Source organism: Hypanus sabinus, chromosome 12, assembly GCF_030144855.1.
Source record: "Hypanus sabinus isolate sHypSab1 chromosome 12, sHypSab1.hap1, whole genome shotgun sequence".
Taxonomy (NCBI): domain Eukaryota; kingdom Metazoa; phylum Chordata; class Chondrichthyes; order Myliobatiformes; family Dasyatidae; genus Hypanus; species Hypanus sabinus.
This window is the reverse complement of record NC_082717.1, coordinates 84,397,344-84,414,582: the sequence shown is the minus strand read 5'-3', so window position 1 is coordinate 84,414,582 and position 17,239 is coordinate 84,397,344. Positions and strand designations below refer to the sequence as shown.

The window sequence follows — 17,239 nt, the reverse complement described above, 5'->3', positions numbered from 1 at the left end:
TACAAGGATGTTGCCAGGACTTGAGGACCTGAGTTATAGGGAAAGGTTAAATCTTCCAGATTCCTTAGAACATAGAAGACTGAGAGGAGATTTGATGGAGGTATACAAAATTATGAGGGGCCTAGATAAGGTAAATGCAAGCAGGCTTTTTTCCACTGAGGTTGGTGAGATTACAACTAGAGGTCATGGGTTAAGGTTAAAAGGTGAAACGTTTAAGGGGAACATGTGGGAGAACTTTCTCACTCGGAGTGTTGTGAGAGTGTAGAATGGTCTGCCAGCAGAAGTGGTGGATGAAGGTCTGATTTCAACATTTAATAGAAATTTGGATAGGTTAATGGATGGGAGGGGTATGGATGGCTATGGTCTCAGTGCAGGTCGATGTAACTAGGCAGATTAACAGTTCTACATGGGCTGGATGGGCCAAAGAGCGTGTTTCTGTGCTGTGGTATTCCAAGACTCTATGACTATATAACGTTCACACTAGGTACAACCCACAACCACCTCCTTCTCTCCCTTCCCTCTTTCCACCAGCCCGGATATCTACAAACAGCTGAAGGAGCAAGCGTGACTGGGGAAATTTTGAGAGCATTGCTTGCCTCCTCCCTCAGAGGGGAAGTGTTTTGTGGAGTCACAGCAACTTTGACTGATGCATCCCCTTTGCCTGAGTAAAACAGTCCAAATGGAGATTTTAGTCTGGAAGGGAGATGGCAGATGTAGGTCCTCCCCAACGTTTAAGTAGAATCCAAACAAGTGTTTTATTTACTTGCGCATTTTATAAGAAGACTACCTGCCAGCTGAAGGTAAAGAGGATTAATGTGGATGGCTGCTTAATCCCCGGTACAAGCTTGGTAGGTGAAAGGACCTGTTTCTCTGTCTTGATTGAGGGTGGAAGTGGCACATGTAAGGGGGCATCATTTTAAGGTGAGGAAGGAAAGTATCGAGACGATGTCAGAAGTATGTTTTAACACAGAGAGTGGTGGGTGTGCAAAACACACTGATGGGGTGATGATAGGGGCACATGGGTGATATAAAGATGGAGGGCTATTTAGGAGGGAAGGTCAGATTAGGTTAAATGACCATCACAACATTGTGGGCCAAAGGGCCTCTACTGCACTGGACCATTCTGTGTTCTATGTGACTCCATAACTGAAAGTTCATGCCTTCTTTTAAGACAAGCACATTAAAAGTGGAAAGATTGGCAAGGGGAAATCAGTAATAGACTGGGACCATAAGTTGGTCCTGCCATTTAAAGCACACACACCAGTTCAAGTGTAATTTCCAAGCAAAGTTACTTTTCTATGACTGATTTATGTGTTTTTGAGCACGAGTATGTGTTTATAGCTAGATATGCTTTATTTGGTTTTTTATAGTTTGGAGGGCTATATTTAAAATAAATGTTTTTCCTTTTATGCCTTTTATATAAATGAAAAAAGATGTGATGTAGTTGAACAGGGTTTAATCTATCTGTATTAGTTTAATTCTTTCCTGATTTTTTTCTGAAAATTCAGTATTAACTTTTACCTGTGGCTGATCATGCAGTGGTTTTGAGTTTTTTCCCTCAATGGACATGCTCCTTTCTCCAAGCTTGGCAATATCATTGCCTCTTGTACCTTCTTTAGCTCCAGCGATCAACTTCCTTTCCATCCCTGGATATGGATGGAGCCAGTTAGTTATCAGTGGCATAGGTCTTGAATTTATTTATTTTTCCCAATTTACTTGTCTTTGCTGTTATAGTTGTGTGTAGTTTGTCCTTCTGCTTGCTGACGTCCATCCAGTCTTCTCCAGGTTATTCAATGAGAATCACAGATGAAGTCTTGTTGAAAAATGAGACTTCATGTGATGTAGAGAAGCAGCAACATCGTGAACAACCTGTATCAATCAGATCAAACAAGAATAAACATAAACAAGGAGAGGATAGAGTAGGGGTTCCCAACATTTTTTATGTCATGGACCAATACCATTAAGCAAGGGGTCCATGAATCTCAGGTTGGGAACCCCTGGGATAGAGTATTATTATGACATTGATTAAATTTACTGTTCCATATAACTTATTCTGAAGACTGACCCATTGGTGCACTGTCCCCTTGGTGAACTGCCAGAGGACCAGTCTAGAGCTCACAGGAAGTCCAGAGCCGAGGGGTCTCGGCATTTGGAGGCTCAGCTGTTTAAGAGACCAGGGTAGGAAAACACAGGCATTCTGGTACTGCTACTGACAGATGCTGGCAGCTTCATCAGTGCACAAGGCTTCATGGTGAAGATGGGAAAGAAGCAGCCAATGTAAATAAAAATGGAGTCAGGAGGGTGTGGTCCTGAACAGTGGGCAGTTTTAGAGGGGGTTTGGAAGAGGGTGGACAGAGAAACACCTGGATTAAAAATAATAGTTCTAATGGCAATCGCAGCATGGGAAGAGGAGGTAATGTCTGATTAGGATAGATGACTGGGGTTTTGAGAATGTACTGCAGATGTCCATCACAATGAATCTGGAAGAATAATCATTTTATTCTCAAGAATTGTATGAGCTAGTTATCGGGGGTGACCCCACTTAAGCAACCCTGAACATTCCATTGCATTATTTGGCATTTCCAAGCTTTATTCAGTCCATGTCACTGGAGCACATATTAATGAAACCTCGTTTGAACCAATCAGACACCTACGGGGGCCCCTGGCTGTTATTATGATTGCACCCATATCATTTGTCATTTGGAGCAAGGGCTTCAAGTATTTGACATACTATTTGCAACATGATTAACTATGAAGAAAGCTGTGCCATGATCAATATCAATATCTAAGCATGAGATTCCTCATCACGAGAAGGGTCTTGGCCCGAACCGTTGACTCTTTATTCCTTTCCATAGATGCTGCCTGACCAGCATTTGCTGTGTGTTACTCAGTCGGATCTACTAGTGGCTGAACCAATAAACCAGACTCACAATAAGGAACACAAGTTCAATTCCACCAGGGTGACGGAATTTGAACTCAGTTTTTGTTTGAAACAAAATCAGCTGATCAAAAGCTAGAGTCAGTGAGTTAAACCACAAATTTGTCAAAAGTGCTACGTGTAAAGGCCTATTGTCTTTTATATCTGGCCCATGTGCAACTCTGGTCAAAAACCAACATGGTCAGGTAAACCACCCAAGCACAACCAGGGATGGGAGCCAAGGTTGCCACCTACATCAATATCCAAGGGAGAAATAATTCAAATAGAAATTTATGCCTTGAGATTCTTTCCCCATATTGGGTCAGATTATAGTATTGTCCTTTGCCACCAAGGCTAATTCCATTGAAATTCATGTGCTAGGACACAACATACTGTTAGTGCTTCTGACAGGGTGAATTTCTGGGCAACAAAATGTCTGACTGTTACTGAATTGCAAGACTGCAGTGAAATGGGATCACTAGCGGGTAATTTAATAGCAATAAAATTGAGAAATATTAATTCAACATGTAACTGGAAGATAGACACAGGTGAGACCTCTGTTTACTAGCTCACTATCGTAGTGTACAATGGATTCCTGAATCACTCAGTGATTACCCAAGTTCCACATGTGAAGTAGTATTTCCCAACAGGTACTCTCCATCTGGAATGTTTAGTTTTTGATTATATCCCTGATCCCTACAGTTTTCTTCCTTATACCCTTTGGTCACCTCTCAGCTTTACATTTCCATGTTGGAAGTAAGAGTTCTTGCTCACCTTTTCCCCTTCGTCCTGTTGACATTAGTGACTGAGACTAAACCAAGTGTTAGCTTTGTTTTTCCTACTCTGGGGAAAATCATTCTCCCGAGGATTGATATTTAATATCTCGTAATGGATGGAATAAGGAGAGGCACATTTTGGATAAAGCACCGATATGTACTCCAAACCCACCTAACCATCATTAATGCTTGATTGATGGTATCTCAGCTTCCAGTGCAACTTCAGTGGTTATCACTCAACTGCCTTAGCAGTGCAGACTGTAGGGATCAGGGGTCTGGAGGCTGTCCCAGCAGTTTACCAATCTGCTTCTAGCAGATTCCCAGAATTGCCAAGGAGTACTTTGAGAATGTGACTGAAGGGCACAGACTGACAGTGGTCAGTGAAGCAGCCAAGGGCACTGGAGGTGTGATCTCAATCTTCTTTCAGGACAAATACAGTGGTGATGTCGCTACTCTCTCCAGTGCCCCTGGCTGCTGTCTATCAGGCCATCGGCACCGATTCCGGCTTAAGGCATGGTCCTCATCCAGGCCGTCTCGACCCAGAGCTGCTGGAGGTTATCCTTGAAGGCCACCAGCAGTCTCCTCCACTCTAAGCCAGCAGTGAGTCACCAGGCTGGCTGCAGCCATTTGCACGGGTAAAGACACATGGAGGAGAAAGGGAATGCAGAGTAAGGACTCATTCAAATCAGATTTACAGATCTACGTTTACAAATCTGGCTTGGAGAATTCATTTTGTGCTGGCTTTTTAACGTAGTCAAGCAGACACATTCATGTTCAATGAAAGAGAAGAGTGCTACGGTTTCTGATAGCTTCTCCTGGTATTTCACGTGAATGCACTCTTGTGCTGGATGAGGGAGTGTGATGAGGCTTGAATGAGGGAACGTGATGCTGTGAATGATCCCCACCACCACTAAGGTGAACCCCCATGAGCAACTGGCATCAGCTCGGGAGCAACGTTTTCACTGATTTCAATGGGTTGGAGGAAGGGGGAGATCCAGTTTTAATGTCTTCAGTGATTTTTAAAATCGTTTATTGGTAGCAGCTTGCCGTGGACAGCCAGGCTGGATAAGAGTGGCCGCCCATTGCCTCTTTCCGCTCTTCTTTTCACCCTACTTGTCGTGTAGCTGCTGGTCGGGGCTGAGCCCTCATGGTGACTACAAGTCCCAGGAACAAAATTAGGCCATTCAGCCCATCAAGTCTTCTCCACCATTGCATCGCGGCTGATTTATATTTCCTCTCAACCCCATTCGCCGTGTAACCTTTGTCAAGTCCAGAGAGTTCAGGATGGGAGACTGAAGACATGAAGAGTGCTACGAATGGCAGTACAGGTAGCATTCTGTGCCCTGTGCCCAGTGGCATGTTTGCCCATTGGAGCTGAAAGCCACAAGGTCACCAGACAGGCATTGATGCCTGGTTGCTACATGATGACTTGCGGTGGTGCCTTGTAGATCACAATCCACCACCTGCTTGGGGACGTTGTGAATTCGGTGGCAGATGTTCTACTTACTGATCATCCTGACGATGCACATTAGCTTGGGTTTACGTCGGGGCACATTCCCGTTCCAGAGTTCACTTAAACACACAAAAATGAAGTCTTTGCTACCACCCAGTCCATCCCCTTTGTGAGGATGCACATTGCCTACCGAGGCCAGTCCTTGCTGTGAAGGAGGATGCCTGTAATGTACATTTTATTATTGTTATGAGTATTTCTGGAAGTGTAAACTGACACATTGCAGCAAAGCAACGCTCTAGCCATCCAGGAACCCAGGCATGGGAAGTGTAGCCATCTATCTCCATAAGCAGCTGGACTAAAGGCCAGAGAATTCACCACTTTAAGGACTGAGAAGGAAATGACAATTCATCCGCAGAAAGGGATATGGAGCACTGCAGCTCCTTTACTAGTTCTCTAGTTGCTGAATCTAGTTGCTAGTTGCTAGTTGGGAGTTCAAGACCTTCCTGAGAGCATAAGACTATAGGCCCGCACTCCACTAAGGGAGTGATTTTAACTGAAGCCTCATCTGCCTGTTCAGGTGGGTGTAATGCAAACTTTTGAGGTTCCTGGGATTATAGCACTGTGCATGTGAGTGGGTTGGATGGAGGAATGGGGATTGCTTCATCGCAGTACCCTCTTTGCTTAGTAAGCTCTGTTTTGTGGTATTCTGCTGAACATGGTAGGCATACAACGTTGGTGCCAGAGTGTGTGGCAATGCTTGCGGGCTGCCCCCGTGCATCTTGGGGTGTGTTGGCTGTAACCATTGACAGTGTCAATGAAGAGTTGGAGATCTCCCTCAGTATTCTGGCCAATATTTAGCTCATAGTCAACGTGATTAAATGGAAAGGCCAGTGTTGGCTTGCTATTGAAGGGATCTTGCTGTGTAAATGGGCCACTGTGTTTCCTGCATTGTTGACGTAACTCTACTTCGAGTGTATTCGAATGCCTGGGAGACATTTTGGAGTGTTCCTGAGATTGTGAAAGTACTCTCTTTAAAGGTATACAGTATATTTTAGTGAGGAAGAACAAAGAGAAAGTAAGAAAATATTTGCAAGAACACAAACAACAATTAAAAATTGAAAGAATGGGAATCCATACTTTTAGAAGTGAACTTCCAATGCCAGTGAGGTTAATTTGCAAAACTAACACTAATCATAGAACTGGTGACTGATTTGTACATTGAAGGGTAAGACTTGGCTTTCAGTGGCTGGTTTAGATTGTGTCTGCTACACAAAATTGAGGCACCAGGAAAGCATAATGGTTAGCACAACACTACACAGCTTGGCGTGCTCCAGAGTTCAATCCTGGTGCTCTCTGATAAAGGTTAGTACATTCTCCCTGCGAGTGTAGGGCTTTCCTTGGGGTGCTCTGGTTTCCTCCCACAGTCTAAAGGTGTACCGGTTAGCAGGTTAATTAATCATTGCAAATTGCCCTGATTAATTAACTGGGTGGTACAGCTCATTGGACTGTGTGGGTCTGTTCTGAGCTGTTTCTCTGAATAAATACAATGCACCATCCCTATCTCAATCAATTCTTTATTGTTTATATGGTTTCAGAGATAGTGGTGGAGCGGTGAGCTGAGGCGGGAACGTTTTTATACTCAAGTTGACTCCTCATCTGGAGTTGCACTATTGTGTTCCAATGATGATGTCTGTCAGCACGTTTCCTATTGCACTGACAAGGGTGAGCTGCTGGAGCCCATCCAGTTGAGAAATTTGGGTCAGCAGCATAGAGAGCAGCCTTTAGGGATTCTGCATGAACCTGCTCCATGCAAGTGTGTACTTCTCCAAATCGATAAGGCTTCTGTTAGAGGGAAACTTGGTAGTTAAAAAGACCCTCATCAGAATATCTTGTGCCATGGACTGAGGTACAGCGCCATCCATTCAAATCATTTGATCACGTACCTACACAAAGTTGGGACAAGGGAAAATACAATTTTTCAGTTAGAGAGGAAGTGCGGCGCAGGCAGACAATAAGATGCAAGCTACCAGGAAGTAGCTAGTGACGTCAAGAGCCCACCTTATTACACAAGGGAATTGTTCAGTAGTCTTATAGCAGCAGGATAGAAGCTGTTCTTGAGCCTGGTTGTACGTGCTTTCAAGGTTTTTCATCTTCTGGGGTGGGTAGGGCGTTTGATTATGCTTTAGCAAGGCGGTGAGAAGTGCAGAGAGAGTCCATGGAGAGGCTGGTTTTCATGGTGTGCTGTGCTTTAATCCTGCAACTCTGCGGTGTCTTGCAGTCATGGTCGGAGTGGCTTTCGAGATAGAAACTTGTCTTCATCAAATGGGGTTTGTTCTCATTTGCCGGGTGTTTATTTTGAGAGATGATGGACCAGTCTCTGTTGGAAATGGGGAACTTGCAGCATAGAGGGAGTATGAGAGTGAAGCTCCTGTAGTTTTTAGTGAAGTTGTTCAACTTTATTTGAAGTGAGTATGCCCAACGTGCACTGGTAATGTGGAAAATTATTTTTAATATAGTGAACTGGCAGCAGTATTATCTAGCGACATCATTATTAACCTTATTATACAGTAATATATCTCATAGAGTCATAAAGAGGTACAGCACAGAAACAGGCCCTTTGGTCCATCTAGTCCATACCAAAACCATTTAAATCCCATCAACCTGCACTGAGACCATAGCCCTCCATTTCCCTATTATCCATGTACCTATCCAAACTTGCATTTCCTCTATCTATATCCCTCATAATACCATATGCCTCTATCAGATCTCCTCTCAATCTTCTGCATTCTAAATAAAGTCTTAACCTATTCAATCTTCCTGTATAAATCAGCTTCTCCAGACCCAGCAACATCCTTGTAAATTTCCTCTGTATTCTTTCAACTTTGTTAACATCTTTCCTATAGGTAGGTGACCAAAACTGCACACAATACACCAAATTAGGCCTGACGAACGCCTTATACAACTTCAACATAACATCCCATCTCAATGTGTTCATCTATGAAGGCCAATGACCCCGTCCACCTGTGATGACACTTACAGTGAATTATGGACCTGTATTCACAGATCCGTTTGCTCTGTTTTCTATCATCCTACAATTGCTACTGGTTTCACATTAAGCACTACCTGTTATTTTATTTCTGTGAAGTACTTAAGTAGATGAAGTTTAATGTGGACAATGGTGCAGCCATTTGCTTCAGGTTCATCAGTTTTCAGCTGATGAATTGGCCGGGAACTCAAAAGGAGTGAAAAGATCTGGAGGGCCAAACGTGCAGATTAGCAGAAAAGTATGAAAAGTGATCGAAAGGGTTGGATGTTAACCTTTACACTGAACATCAGTGTGTATTCATTGATGATGTGGTGCTGTCCAAATTAAGAGCTGTAACACTGATTACTTAGGAGCATTAATTCCAGGTCAAGTTTAATTGGCATTCAGCCATACACATGCTTAACTAAACAGTGTTCCTCTGGGACCAAGATACAAAACATAGAACATGCAGTCACAAACAGCACATAGTGCATATAGTCACAAAAAATGATGTTAGCACAAGACCGAGTGGTATGGCCTGAAGACCGATCATGCTCGGGCTGTTGTCCTGGAGCCACGTTTCTGCAAAATCGTGTATGCAGCAGTTCCTCATTTCGCACTGATGAATGCAAATCAGCATGTCTGGCACTGCGTCCACCGCAGGCAATCCTGCTCGTCTTCTATGGAATGAAAAGTGGAGAGCAGCACAGATGGGAGGGGTCAGTCCCCAGCCCAGCACAGACGATATTTCCAATGCACCTGCTGTGCCTGTGTTCTCTCCTACCTCGCTTCTGGTCCCTCCTCCTCTGGGTGGCTGTAACAGGCAACACCACAGCACGAGGGCCTGGTCCACACAACAACCGAGGCTACACAGCTGCCATTTGGCCCCTCTAGCCTCTTCTATCAGTCAAGGAGGATCCACCTTCATTGATGATAGTTTTAGCTTTTTTTATCATTAATTTTTATTGTGTCACCAACGAATTACATTCAATACAACCAGTTGCCAAATACATTTTGATTGTTTAACCCAACCACCCCCAACCCTCATCGCCATCCCCCCACCACCCCTCATCCTCATCCCCACCCCCCTCTCCACCCCTCCCCTCTCTCCCCCTCCACCCCTCTCTCCCCCTATCCCTCTCCTCTCCGCCAAGCAACTGAATAGTAGTGCAGACACAGACAGGGCATTCCAATTTTAACAGAAGATCTTTTAAGTTAGATATCAAATTAGCCCACGTTAAGATTGTGTTTGGTCGTGCATCATTTATTCTTGCTGATGATAATTCCAGGTAAAAAATGTCCAAAGAGCTCCGAAGCCAGTGAGTTCTTGAAATATAACGGGGAGGTTTCCAACATTGGAATACAATTTTCTTAACTGCGGTCAGGCCTGCCAGCCAGACTTTGCATGTTTTTTCCGTAAGGGAAAGGTGGGAGTATGATAGTTTTAGCTTTTAATGTTCCACTTGTTCCAGCATCCATAACTTCCACGCAGAGAGTTTCACATGTCTTCTAGCCTTCATGAAAATGTATTTCCTGATTTCACATCTAGTGGCAAAGCTTCAAATTCAAACACATACTGCTAGAATGAAACAATAATCAAGGAAAAGGGAACATGCACTTCATAATCAAAGTGTGTCTGTCCAATCTAATCCTTTTAGCTGCTTGAACACCTTAATTAGATTGCTCCTTAATGCTCTAACCTTCTCTGAAAACCAGCTGTGTTTCTGTAATCTGTAGTGCTCGTATTGTAGCCTGGTCTCATTCTATGCTGCACCTGTTCAGAGAGCAATATATCATTTCTCATACGGTGCTCAAAATAGAATATGTTACACAATGTATTTGGGGTGTGCCCAAGATGCTGTGCACTGAACTATGACTTACCCGCTCCACCTGTGTATTCTAACCTCGTTAAGGTAAAAGTGCAACATTTAACCATTTAATCACTTGTCAGAATGTATGGCCCCATGAACCTTTTTGCTTGTTTAGAGTTCCCGGTCATTCACCACCTGGAAACTGATGAGCCTGAAGCAAATGGCTGCACCGTTGTCCACACTGGACTTCATCTACCTTTGTTTTTCCCCTCCGTTACTTGCCTCCAACATTCCATTCATAGCCGACTCTTTCCATGGAGGAGAATGATGACTTCTCATTTTGGTTAATAAAATTCCTTGGCTGCCATTTTTCTTTAAAGTGAACTGGCTAAACTTGCACATTTCCAATTTGTTGCATCAGGAATGAAGGGAAATATGTGGAAGGAATGGTGGAAATATTTGACATGCTGCTAGCTACGGTGTCTCGTTTCCGACTGCTGAAGCTCCACTGTCAGGAGTACATCTGTCTGAAGGCCATCATCCTGCTGAATTCCGGTGAGTTATTCTGCTACCATCACTGTAGACTAGTTTTATTTATCACGTGTTCACAAAACCATACAATGAAATGCATGGTGTGCGGCAATGACCAACACAGTCCAAGATGTACTGGGTACAGCCCACAAGTGTCCCAATACTTCCAGCGCCAACATAGCATACCTGCAACTTACTAACCCTAACTTTGGAATGTGAGGGGGAGCTGGGGCAGACGGAGAAAATCCACGCAGTCTCGGAGATAACGTTTAAACTGCTTACAGACAGCGGTGGGATTTGAACCCCGACCTTACAGCTGGTACTCTAAAGCTTCCACTAACCGGTGTGACACCGTACAGCCCAGTGATTAGTCGGTGACGTAGAGGAGGGCATGAGGCGTTGGAGAGCAAGAAAAGCACAGTGGGTAGAGCTGCTCCCTCGCAGCTCCTGTGATTCAGGTTCAGTCCTGACCTCCTCACTGTCCATGTGGAGTTTGCTTGTTCTCCCTATAACCATGTGGATTTCCCCCAAGGGCTCTAGGTTCCTCCCACGTTCCAAAGACATGCAGATTAGTAGGTTGGTTGCCTGCTGTACGGAGATGCAGAGTGTGGGGGGAGTAGGCTGAGCAAGCCAGAGCTTTCCCATTCAGAGTGAAGGAGGATGAAATGTTCTGGACAGAGGTCTGCAAGATGATAAGGAGCATAGCTCGAGTAGATGGCTAAAGACATTTTCCCAAGGCAGAAGTGACTACTACAAGTAGACGTAATGTTAAGCTGATTGGAGGAAGGTATGGGAGGGATGTCAGAGGAAAGTTCTTTACAGAGTGGTGGGTGTGTAGAACACACTGCCAGGGGTGGTGGTAGAGGCAGATACATTAGCGACAGTTAAGAAACTCTCAGAGAGGCATGTTGATAATAGAAAAAGGGGAGGCTATGTGGGATGGAAGGATTGTATTGATCTTAGAATAGGTTAAAAGGTGGCACGACTAGCATCTTGGTCAGAAGGACTTGTTAATAATGTTATATATACTGTGTAACAGAGAGAATTAGTGTAAATGGTTGTGTTGTGGTCCACTAGGACTTGATGCTTCAAAGAGCCTTTTTCTGTGCTGTATGACTCTATGGTTCTAAGAAATGCGGGAGAGAGGTTTAAAATGGAAACTTGCCCTTGTGAGCTGATCATGGAAAAAGAGCCTTGTCACGACAGAATATAATTGGTGTTGAACAATTACTGGCCTCCAAACCCTGACAGGGAAGCTGGCACTGGCTCCGTTGGAGAATGCCTGCACTGAGTGCCTGTGGCAGTCTTACTGATGTATGTTGCTGACTCATGAGAGGGAGAAGTTCTGGAGATCTTCTGCTTGGACACTAGAAAACAGCAGATTACTTCCACTGGTATTAGAGTACAAAGAGGAAGAAAGTGGTCCTAGCCTCTTCTAATCTGTCCTCATAAGACTTAAGACAATAGGCCATTTGCCCCTTTGAGTCTGCTCCACCATTTGATCATGGCTGATTTGCTTTTCCATCTCAACCCCATTCTCCTGCCTTCTCCCTGTGCTTTTGACATCCTTACTAATCAAGAACCTATCAGCGTCCACTTTAAGTATTCCCAATAACTTGGCCACCATGATCGCCTGTGGCAATGAATTCCACAGATCCATAACTCTTTGGCTAAAGAATTTCCTGCTCATCTCTGTTCTAAAGGGGCGTTCTTCTATTTGGAGATGGAGCCCTCTGGACCTAGACTCTCCCACTATTGGAAACATCCTCTGCAAGTCATCTCCATCTAGGTCTTTCAAGAATGAAAGTGCATATCATTCCTGAAACTATTCTCATAAATCCTTTCTGGATCCCACCTATTACCTTAACGTCCTTCATCCCCTTTATGAAGTCATATTTACAGTTGGAGGTCCATTAATGGAGACATTAAAGAAAGTATTTTTATTATGTTCTTAGGTCTACCAGTGCAGGCTGCAAAGAAAAATCTAATATAGAATAACTTAGTGATACTTGACATAATAAAGCACATGCACTCAGTGGCCACTATGTTCGGTATTTATTGAACCTAATAATGTGGCCACTTGGTGTACGTTTCTGGCCCTCTGCTGCTGCGATCCACCCATTTCAAGGTTCAATGCCTTGTGCATTCAGAGATGTTCTCCTGCACATCACTGTTATAATGTGTGGCTATTTGAGTTACTGTCGCCTTCCTGTCAGCTTGAACCAGTCTGGCCATTCTCCTCTGACCTCTCTCATTAGCAAGGTGTTTTCACCCACAGAACTACTGCTCACTGGATTTTTTTGTTTTTCTTTTACACCATTCTCTGTAAACTTTAGAGACTGTTGTGCATGGAAATCCCAGGAGACCTGCAGATTCAGAGACTCAAACCACCCCACCTGGCACCAACAATCATTCCACGGACAAAGTCAGTTAGATCACATTTCTTCCTCATTCTGATGTTTGGTCTGAATAACAACTGAATCTCTTGACCATGTCTGCGTGCTTTTATATCTTGAGTTGTTGCCACGTGATTGGCTGATAAGATATTTGTATTAACAAGTAGAAGAAGAAGAAAAATAGCCTTTAACTCAGCAGTGGAGTTATCGGGGTACAGTCATGATGGCGTTTCCGTAGCAAGCTATTCTTGTTTTTACGAGGCCGAGTTGCTAGCTCAATCCTCAACACTCAACCCAACTCGGATTCAAACTCAGGAGCCTTTGCTCCAGGGTCTGGCGCTGATATAATTGCGCCCCCAAGCGGGATAGTAACAAGTAGGTGTACCTAATAAAGTGGCCACTGAGTGTGAATGAGGGACAAAAAAATCAGAATGGAGACAAATTGAAAAGAGATGATGAGCAGGATAAGCAATTTAGAATATCCCTGCCAATCTTCCAGTGAATGATCAGCGCAAAATCCGAGAAAGTGACATAAAAGGAAAGTACAGCATTAACCATCTTGTTCTGGGCACAGAGATCAAAGGCACAGATAGCTGGTTGAGGGAGAAGCCTTTATTCAATTTGTTTTTAATCAAATGGAACAATAGCCCTTGTGTGAATTAATCTGTTCTTGAAGGAGACGTAATGAGTTTTACTGTGGGAAATGGAAAACTAATAATTGGTCAACAAAATCAATACATTGTGATTCAAGCAAATTCTCAACTCCCCTGATAGCTGTGACCATTTTTTCTCCTCAATCTGACCGGGTAATTAAGTTTCTCCTTACAACTAGTCTATCCTCACCACAATTTTTGAAAATTGGTCATCTATCATTTGAGAAAGGGTCCAAGGGCGCCTGCCAAATGATTTGATATGTGATACTGCTACATTTTTCATTATACACTGACTTTCTTACCCCCTCTCCCCAACCCCACGAGTGAAACATGATATTGATTGCCTGTAAATTCATCTGGATGCCCCCAGTGAATTACTGTATTATCTCTGTGCTTCTGATATAAATTTTACATCAGGTTGTTACCTAGTGATGTAATCTCCATTTTAGAATAATATTTCCCAGAAGGACCATGCTTTAATAATGTTACACTGGAATGAGATCCCTGTAAGGCAATCCTTTAATTAACTTCAATCACTTGGACATAACAAGCCCTGTACCTGTGTCTGCATACAACTCGCACTGTTTCCACCACTCTCCCAAGATCTCTGATGCCTTTCAGACCTCATGCGTTCACAGAGTAAGCTGTCCACCAATGTGCAGGAGTCCACACCAGAGGCTGTTGAATTACCTGCTTCCCTATCCCTGTCACTAGGGGCAATGTTTTGGTCATCTGGTATTCAAATGGGTTATTGCATTCAGTTCTGCTCGCCGCATTATAGGAAGGACGTGGAAACTTTGGAGAGTGTGTGGAAGTAGTTTACCAGGGCGCTGCCTGGATTAGAGGAGTTGTGCTCAGAGAAAGGCTGGACAAACTAGGATTGTTTTCTCAGGAGTAGAGGAGGCTGAGGGTAGACCTGCTAGAAATGTATTAAGTTATGAGAGCCATCTGATATCTTTCATCCAGTTTGAACTGCCTAGTACTAGAGGGCGTGTATTTGAGGGGGAGAGCTCAAAGGAGATGTTCAGGAGAAACTCTTACACAGAACGGTGGGCATCTGGAAGGAACTGCCAGGAGTGGTGATGGAAGCAGACACAACAGAGGTGTTTAAGGCACACAAACAGAGGGGCATGGACAAAGTGCAGGCTGAAGGGATTAGTTTAAGTAGGAAATTTTTGTTTAGTTTGGCACAACATCGTGGACTGAAGGACCTGTTTCTACACCCTTGGGATGTTGTGCAACATTAATGGTGCTATGTAAAGGCAAGCTGCCATCGAAAGGTTTAGCCTCCAAGCTCTGTAACGTTCTCACTTCCTAACTGGTTTCTCTGCTTCCCTGCAGGTGTGTTCCCCTTCCTCTCAAGCACCATGGAAGCCCTGAACAACAGTGAGCAGATCCAGATCATCTTGGACAAAATCACTGACACTTTGGTTCACTTTATCACCAGGGCCGGGCTCTCACTGCAGCAGCAGTCTCGGCGGCTAGCCCAGCTCCTCCTCCTCCTCTCCCACATCAGGCACATGAGGTGAGCACTCAGTACCCGGTCAACTGGCAGCGAACCATAACTCCTAACAATGTCTGTCTTACAGAGAATGATAAGACCATAAGACATAGGAACAGAATTAGACCACTCGGGCCATCAAGTCTGCTCCCCCATTCCATCATGGCTGATTTACTATCCCGCTCAACACCATTCTGCTGCCTTCTCCCCATAACCTTTAACACCCTGACTAATCAAGAACCTGTTAACCTATGCCTTAAATATACTCAATAACTTGGACTCCACGAGTGTCTGTGGCAATGAATGCCACAGATCAGCATCCTCTGACCAAAGAAATTCCTACTCATCTCTGTTCTAAATGGATATCCCTCTATTCTGAGGAATGCACTCTGGTCCTAGACTCATCCACGACAGGAAACATCCTCTCCGCATCCATTCTATCTAGGCCTTTCAACATTTGATAGGTTTCAATGAGATCCTCCCTCATTTTTCTAAACTTCAGCGAATGCAGGCCCAGAGCCATCTAACACTCCTCATATGTTAAACCGTTCATTCCCTGAATCGTTCTCATGAATCTCCTTTGATACTTCCCAATGCCGGCACACCTTTTCTTAGATAACGTGCCCAAAGCTGCTCACAATACTCCGTGCAGTCTAACCAGTGCCTTATAAAGCCTCAGCATTCCATCCTTGCTCTTGTATTCTAGCCCTCTCAAAATGAACACTAACATTGCATTTGCCTTCTGTACCACCAACTTGGCCTGCCCCTCCGCCTATGTTTGTATCGTCCACAAACATGACCACAAAGCCATCGATTCTGTCATCCAAATCATTGACGTATAATGTGAAAGGAAACGGTCCCAACACAGATGCCTGTAAAACACAATTAGTCTCCAGCAGCCAACCAAAAAAGGTCTCTTTTATTCCTACTCTTTTCCTCCTGCCAGTCATCCAATCTTCTATCCATTCTAGTACCTTTCCTGTAATACCATGGGCTCTTGTTTAGCAGCCTCGTTTTGCAGCACCTTGTCAAAGGCCTTCTGAAAATCCAAGTAAGCAACATCCATTGACTCTCCTTTGTCCATCCTGTCTGTTATTACCTCAACGAATTCCAACAGATTCAACAGGCAAGATTTCCCCTTAGTGTTGCTGACTTTGCCTGTTTTATCTTTTGCCTCCAAGTACCCAGAAACCTCATCATTAATGATTGGCTCCAATATCTTCCCAATCACTGAAGGTGGGCTCTTGCTTTTTCTTGGGCCCTTAGCTCCCAGTGGGACATAAGCCAATGATGAGCTCCTATCTTCATTGTCCGCAGTTGATGGTTTGGTTGAGATTCATCAATGTTTACCTTCAGACCTTTCAGCTTACCAAGTGCCTTCTCCTCAGTAATAGCAACTATGCTCACTACTGCCCCGACACTCTCGAATTTCTGTCCTGCTTCCACAGTGAAGAGTGTTGCAAGTTTGTTGCCAATTTTTTATCCCCTCCTTACTACCTCTCCAGTATCATTTTCCAGCAGTCTGATATCCACTCTCACCTCTCTTTTACTCTTTTTGTATCTGGAAAAACTTTTGGTATCCTCTTTTATATTACTGACTCGCTTATCTCCATATTTCATCTTTTCTCTCCTTATGGCATGTTTAGTTGCCTTCTGCTGATTTTTAAAAAGTTTCCAATCCTTTAACTTCCACTAATTTTATTATATGCCCTCTCTGTCTTTGACTTGCCCTGTCAGCCACAGTTGCCTCATCCTTCTACAATACTTGTTCAAGTCTGCCTTGTAGCTATCCGGCATCTTACAAATTGCCTCCAGAAACTCCAGCCATTGCTGTTCTGCCATCAACCCTGATAGTGTCCTCTTCCAATCAACTTTGGCCAGCTTCTCTCTCCTGCTTTCTTTAATTCCTTTAACTCTACAATAATGCTAGTAATTATAATATTATCTTCTCAAAGATTTTATCATATTATGATCACTGCCTTCTAAGGATTCCTTTACCTTAAGCTCAATCCAGAAATACCTTTCATCTAGTGGGCTCAACCACAAGCTGCTCTAAAAATCCATCTCATAGTCATCTTACAAATTCCTTCTCTTGAGATCCAGCACCAACCTGATTTTCCCAAACTATCCGATAATTGAAATCCCCCATGACTATTGTAACATTGCCCTTTTTTCA

General features: G+C 43.8%; 1 protein-coding gene across 3 annotated transcripts in view; it reads left to right on the top strand.

Moving 5' to 3' along the window:
* Positions 1-17,239, top strand: part of esr1 (estrogen receptor 1) — a 199,325-nt gene that overhangs the window by 167,645 nt on the left and 14,441 nt on the right. For all 3 annotated transcript variants that reach the window (XM_059986332.1, XM_059986333.1, XM_059986331.1), the window contains exons 6-7: positions 10,404-10,537; positions 14,904-15,087. In XM_059986332.1, the coding sequence (XP_059842315.1) occupies positions 10,404-10,537; positions 14,904-15,087 (318 nt within the window). The remainder of the gene's footprint in view (positions 1-10,403; positions 10,538-14,903; positions 15,088-17,239) is intronic.